The sequence below is a fragment of the Ipomoea triloba genome, chromosome 5, assembly GCF_003576645.1.
Source record: "Ipomoea triloba cultivar NCNSP0323 chromosome 5, ASM357664v1".
Taxonomy (NCBI): Eukaryota; Viridiplantae; Streptophyta; class Magnoliopsida; order Solanales; family Convolvulaceae; genus Ipomoea; species Ipomoea triloba.
This window is the reverse complement of record NC_044920.1, coordinates 26,325,403-26,326,921: the sequence shown is the minus strand read 5'-3', so window position 1 is coordinate 26,326,921 and position 1,519 is coordinate 26,325,403. Positions and strand designations below refer to the sequence as shown.

Sequence of the window (1,519 nt, the reverse complement as noted above, 5' to 3'; positions counted from 1 at the left end):
TTCTGCCCAGAGTGCTTTTGTTCCTGGTCGTTCCATTATTGATAATGTCATGATTGCTTATGAGTCTATTCATGCATTACATAGGGGTCAGGGTAATGGGGGTGGGTGTGTGGCTTTAAAGGTTGACATGAGTAAAGCCTATGGTAGGATTGAGTGGGGTTTTTTGGGGGCTGTTTTGTTGAAGTTAGGGTTTAGTGAGCGTTGGGTGAATCTGATGAGGGAGTGCATTTCTACTGTGAGGTACCAAGTGTTGGTGAATGGGAGGGAGTGGGGGCCAATAATCCCTTCGCGGGGGTTGCGTCAGGGTGATCCTTTGTCTCCTTGTCTTTTTATCCTTGTTGCTGAGAGTCTGAGTGCTATGTTAAGGGTTCAGGGGGTTGAGGGGGTTTTGCATGGAGTTCGGGTTGCTAGGAGTGCTCCCCCTGTCTCTCATCTTTTCTTTGCAGATGATTGCTTGCTTTTTTTTTTTCAAGCAAATAATTTGGAGGCAGGATTAATTCGGGAGATTTTGAGGGAGTATGGAGAGGCGAGTGGTCAGATTATTAACTTTGACAAAACTTCTATGGTTTTTGGGAGAAATGTGAGTAGGGAGGATAAGGAGGCAGTGAGTGAGGTTTTGGGGGTGACCGAACAACAGGTGTATGGGAGATACCTTGGGTTACCGGGTTTTGTGGGGCGCGAGAAGCGTGATGTCCTGGGTTTTATTCGGGATAGAGTTCGGTCTCGTATAAATCATTGGGGTAATCGATTTTTATCTAGAGCGGGGAGGGAGGTGCTTTTGAAGACTGTCTTGCAAAGCATTCCGAATTACGCCATGAATGTTTTCTTATTCCTAAAACTCTGTCTGAGGAAATTGAGAGGTTAATGAATTCGTTTTGGTGGGGGTGTGAGCAACGGGAGAGTAGGGGTATAAGGTGGAGTACTTGGGGGGATTTGCGTAAGCCTAAGGAGTTTGGGGGAATGGGGTTTCGTACGGTGAGGGAGATGAATTTGGCCATGTTGGGGAAACAAGGGTGGAAACTTTTTACGAATCAAAATGCTTTGGTAACGAGGGTGTTCAAAGCTCGTTATTTCCCTACTTGTTCTTTTTTGGAGGCGGGGTTGGGGTCTAACCCCTCGTTTGTGTGGTCTAGTATAAGGAATTCTCAATCTTTGATTACGAGGGGTGCTAGGGTGTGCGTGAGGGATGGGTCTACGACTCGGGTGTGGAATGTTCCTTGGCTTCCAAATAAACAAAACCCCTATGTGTCAACACCTGAACCGATATATTTGAATAATCCTTGTGTTCGTTCCCTTTTTATTCCTAATACCTTATGTTGGGATGAAGAGGTGGTCAGAGATATTTTTAATTGCAGGGATGCAAACCTTATACTGAGTTTACCTACTTCAAATAGGCCAGTTGGGGATTCGTGGTATTGGGATGAGGATTTGTCGAGAGAGTATTCTGTCAAGAGTGCTTATAGAGTACTTAGGCAGGATTTGAGCATTGAAGGGACAGTGTGTTGGGGGGGGGGGGGGG

The 1,519-nt window shown here is 46.0% G+C and overlaps 1 protein-coding gene across 1 annotated transcript in view; it reads left to right on the top strand.

The window, feature by feature from the left end:
* The first annotated feature begins 960 nt into the window (after window positions 1–960).
* LOC116020480 overlaps window positions 961–1,519 on the top strand; it is a 5,377-nt gene continuing 4,818 nt past the window's right edge. Inside the window, exon 1 of the mRNA XM_031260953.1 lies at window positions 961–1,497. Coding sequence (XP_031116813.1) covers window positions 961–1,497 — 537 coding nt within the window. The remainder of the gene's footprint in view (window positions 1,498–1,519) is intronic.